At 38.6% G+C, this 4492-nt stretch overlaps 1 protein-coding gene across 1 annotated transcript in view; it reads right to left on the minus strand.

The window, feature by feature from the left end:
- Nucleotides 1-625: 625 nt before the first annotated feature.
- cacna1hb (calcium channel, voltage-dependent, T type, alpha 1H subunit b) overlaps nucleotides 626-4492 on the minus strand; it is a 55597-nt gene continuing 51730 nt past the window's right edge. Inside the window, exons 29-33 of the mRNA XM_016531424.1 lie at nucleotides 4197-4318; nucleotides 3286-3579; nucleotides 2286-2442; nucleotides 2049-2206; nucleotides 626-1612 (exon numbers count right to left, since the gene is read on the minus strand). Coding sequence (XP_016386910.1) covers nucleotides 626-1612; nucleotides 2049-2206; nucleotides 2286-2442; nucleotides 3286-3579; nucleotides 4197-4318 — 1718 coding nt within the window. The remainder of the gene's footprint in view (nucleotides 1613-2048; nucleotides 2207-2285; nucleotides 2443-3285; nucleotides 3580-4196; nucleotides 4319-4492) is intronic.

A 4492-nucleotide genomic window follows, 5' to 3' on the forward strand; every position in this document is an offset into this window, starting at 1 on the left:
TACATTTTATGTAAGTAGTCTGTATAAAGATCTCATCGACTTTATATTACAATCTATCAGACCTTCATCTTACATTCTGGCCATAAAAATCACATGTGAGCTCCATATTCTCCTATATTATACTATATGAGCCATAAAAACCTGATGTATCAAATATGATACTCAACAAAAAACACATATGCAAACTTTTTTTTAGATTTTTTTTTCATATTTTCTCTAAAGGTTCAAAAAACTTCCAAAAAAAAAACAAAAAAAAAAAAAAAAATATATATATATTTTTCTAAATATTATTCTTTTGCCAGGCTTTACAGAATAACCTTAAATAACACTTTTTTTTGGCTATTAAATTATCAACCATTCAGACCCCAAACAAAATATGAGGGTTAAATTTGCACCATCATGTACAGTAATCATATGCCACAATGCAACATGTTTCTGTGATAAAACATCACAATATCAACGTGTGTGATGAACACTAATAAAAGTTCCCTAATCAATATGATCAGGCAAAAAACATCAGTTCCATCAGAAACACATTTGCATACTTTTGCCGACACCACCTCTTCCTGTTATTAAAATGCTTTGCGAAAAGGCAGAATGCGTAAGTGGCTTCTTGCACAGTCGCCTAGGCAACCGAATCCTCATTTCCTGGATCCCTAGTGCTGGCCATTCTGACCAATACCTTCTTCCTGAGTGGACTCTGAGCTGCATCTCCCACGACCCCCGAACGGGCCTCAGGAGGGAAGGAGTGCGTCGACTGGTCACTATCCGAAAGCAGTTCTGACAGGCTGCTCAGCGAACATACATCCGATTGGTCAAAAGAGAATTGTGGGAGGGGCAAATGACTTGGCAAAAGAGGTTCATCCTGCATATCAGGAAGTTCTATGGACTCCCGTGGTAGTGCGGAATCGAAGGATGGTGTCCGCCGTCTTAGGACTGTGCTATGCTCCTGACTGACCGATGGCGAGAGAAACTCCGCGTCGGTAGGAGGGTCGATGGAGATGCACGGCGGGCTCATTTTCTCCTTCTTGGGCATTGGAGAAGGTCCAGGTGATGGTGAAATTGGCTGCTTCTGAAGCAGTAACTCTTCCCCGTGCGTCGAGTGACGCCGGGGGATGTGGAGTTGAGATAGGAAGCCATTATTTTCCATACTGTTGTACTTCCGTAGACTTTGAGCGCTGGTATCCGGTTGGCGGGCCGCCCCACCGTGCAAGGGTTCGTAAGGGGACAAATTATGGCTGCGCGCCACACGCTGAGAGGCTCTTCTTTGGGTAATGTTCATGTTGAGTCGGACCACCTCATCCGAATCCTGTAGTTTGGTTTGTGCGTGTGTTATTTCAAGAGGTTTAATAGATTGCGTCTTGTACGAGGCCTGTCGACAGGGGATGCTGCGCTGGCTGTACACATGTCTGTTTGTTTGTATGCTCGCTGTCCGGTTGCGGAGGGGAGGCGGGGGTGAGGCCTGGGGCGAACAGGGGGCAGATCCACCGGTGAGGGGAATGCTGGGTACTTTGAGATGAAGATTATCAATGGAGCAGGGCTTGCTCGGGATGTGTAAGGTATCTCTGGAGTCAGCGTTTGTGGAATCAATTGAGTCACTCTTTATTGCTTGCTGCAGGTAAAAACAGATGTAAATACACGCATTTAAAAACGATTCATTACTTATATTAAATTATATGAAATTAAATAAATACATCATCAATAGTGTATATAGTTACAATTAAATTTGAATTATATTATTAGCATAACAATTAGCATGATTTTCAGAATGTTTTAGTATTTGGTTTGTCTCTCTTTTGCTTTGATGACAGCAGCATAAACCTTTGTGTAAAGTTTGTGTAAAATCTGATGATAACGTTCACAGCCTGATTTGAGATTTGGTCCAATGTAAGTAAGAACATCTGTCCTTTTGTATAAATGTTCACTTGATCAATGTCATAATTCTTGTTTCATTAGTGACAAAGCATTTCATTGTAAATGTCTAATAGTAATCTGTTGTCATCCCTAGTATAAACAAATAGTCATGAGGATGAGAGTTGATGTATTACCTGTCTCCGCAGGGCTCTGAAGGCATTGCTAGATCTTGCTCTTTGATTTAGAGGGTGGGGACCAGGAATGGATGCCAGGTTTGTCTGAGATGCAGTTCCTGGAACCTGCATTACGGCACTATCTTCAAAGGGCTGGGTGCCGAGTGAGAGAGAGGAGCCTAAAGAATACACAGCTTTAGTCACATTCTCTCTCTGCACGTGTGCCATGACCAGTAAGAATTGGCTTTGTTTTGTCACCTGGTAGTGTAGAGTCCTGTTTGGAGAATCTCTCCTGAATGGACCTATATACAGGCTTAACAGGATAGAGCATGTAACTGTCATTAGGTAAGGACAGCATCCGTGATATAGATGGCCTGCTAACTGTCAGGAAGTTGCCATAATTGGGGTCTTGGCCCTGTAAACACAACAAATGTATGTAACAAACAGTAACGTTTTTCATTTTCTTAAAAGCAGGCTTGAAGACACTACATATTCTTAAAAAACCTGCAATATTTATATAATAATAATAATAATGACAATTATTATCATATAAAAATTACATATTACAATATTATATATATATATATATTATTATTATTTTTTATTTTATTTTATATAATATATAACCTGTCCTATACTCAAATTAAACATTAAAGGAAAAAGATTGATGCACTTTAAAACTTTATATGTTGACTTTAAAAATTTTTTTAAAAACAGATTTATTTTTAACCCTATGGTATTCCTCAGTAGGGGTCACACTTGTGAGCCTTGGCAGTTAAAATAGACTGAAGACAATAAGATTAAGAGCATGTTTTAATTAAATAAATATAATTTTTTCCCCAATGATTTTTATTCTTTAACATGTTGTATTTTGAAGGGACCTTTAAATTATGCATTCTAGATAAAATAATATAAATATAGAAAAAATATTTTCTGACATAACTACTTAGTTTTACTAGGTTTTCCAATTAGATATATATTTAGACATTAACAAAGACTACTTTTTACTACTTTTACTACTACTTTAAAAAAAAAAACATTTAAGCCTTTTCTAATAACCTTCACCCAAGATTCAAGTATAGTAAACTAAACTTTCAGTTTTTATTTTCTCATCGTAAACATATCTAAAATACATGTAGCATTACTCTAATAATATCTATTAAATATATTTGGGGGGTTGCATGGCATAATATTTTCAAGAGAACTGTCAACACATGGCCTTATATAGAAAGGTTTTTAAAAAACGTACAGAACTCACCTGTTCATGTGAGAAAGTCTCCATTTTAACAGCTGAAACCTCAAGCCCAGTGGCTCCGCCTACAGAGGCGGTGCTTTGTCTACGACTGCCATGAAGCTCTTTCTTCAACTCTGCCTCCATCTCGGCCTCCTCACGGGCATCTTTGTTACTGTCCTCTAAATGTTTCATGAGCACAGCGACCACAACATTCACCAGCACAAACTGTGCTATCAGCACGAATGTCACAAAGTACAGAGGCGACAAAAGCGGCAGGTAACTCAGGCATTTGTCATTTTTACATTCCCGCAGGGTATCCTAGACACACACAGAGAAACACAGGAATTGTAAGTTCTGTTCAACTCAAAAAGTGACAAGTCCTGATAATGTACTGTATGTTGGCGACAGCTGATGGCCTCACTCTTAAAGGGGTCATAGGATGCCCATTTTCCACAAGTTGATATGATTCTTTAGGGTCTTAATGAAAAGTCTGTAACATAGTTTGGTTAAAATTTCTCAATGGTAGTGTAAAAAACACATTTTACCAATTTATGTAGATTGGGGGCACATTCCCTTCAGAAACAATGTAATCCACTGCGAGTTCAGCGGCTCAGATGTCGGGAGTAAATGACGACTGCTATGTTCATTATTACATCCAACAACAGAACACCTTAATCGCTTAGGAGTCATTCTTGTCTACATCTGCTCCAGCGGTGAAACAATGGCGGACTGATGACAGCTCACTCAGGGTGGGTCTAAGGTAAGACACCAGTCCAGTCTGTGCTGAAACGCTACTGTCAATCAAACTAAGTTTTGGGTTTGGAATGACATGAAGGTGAGTTTAAGTCTAATTAAGAGCTAACATTAAACATCCACATTCCATAATCACGCATTTATGGCATGCAGCATGAATATTTTCATGGTTCGCAAAATACCTTCATGATTCCATTCCAGTTATCTCCAGTGGAAACACGGAACAGAGTGAGGAATGCCATGCCGAAATTCTGAAATGTAGCATGTCTGCTCAATCCCTCACACGGATTCTCCTCAGTGCATTCTGATTTAAAAAATAACTTATTTTAATACTTCATCTCCAAAGTTCATTTATTTTATGTAACTACATTCACTCTGCAAGTCAGTAAGATTCTGAAGTTATTACTTTTATTCAGCAAGGATGCATTGTACTGTATTGATCAAACATGACAGTAAAGACATTTAACCCCCCCCCCAA

This window comes from Sinocyclocheilus rhinocerous, unplaced genomic scaffold (assembly GCF_001515625.1).
Source record: "Sinocyclocheilus rhinocerous isolate Xijiao unplaced genomic scaffold, SAMN03320098_v1.1 scaffold3, whole genome shotgun sequence".
NCBI classification, from domain to species: domain Eukaryota; kingdom Metazoa; phylum Chordata; class Actinopteri; order Cypriniformes; family Cyprinidae; genus Sinocyclocheilus; species Sinocyclocheilus rhinocerous.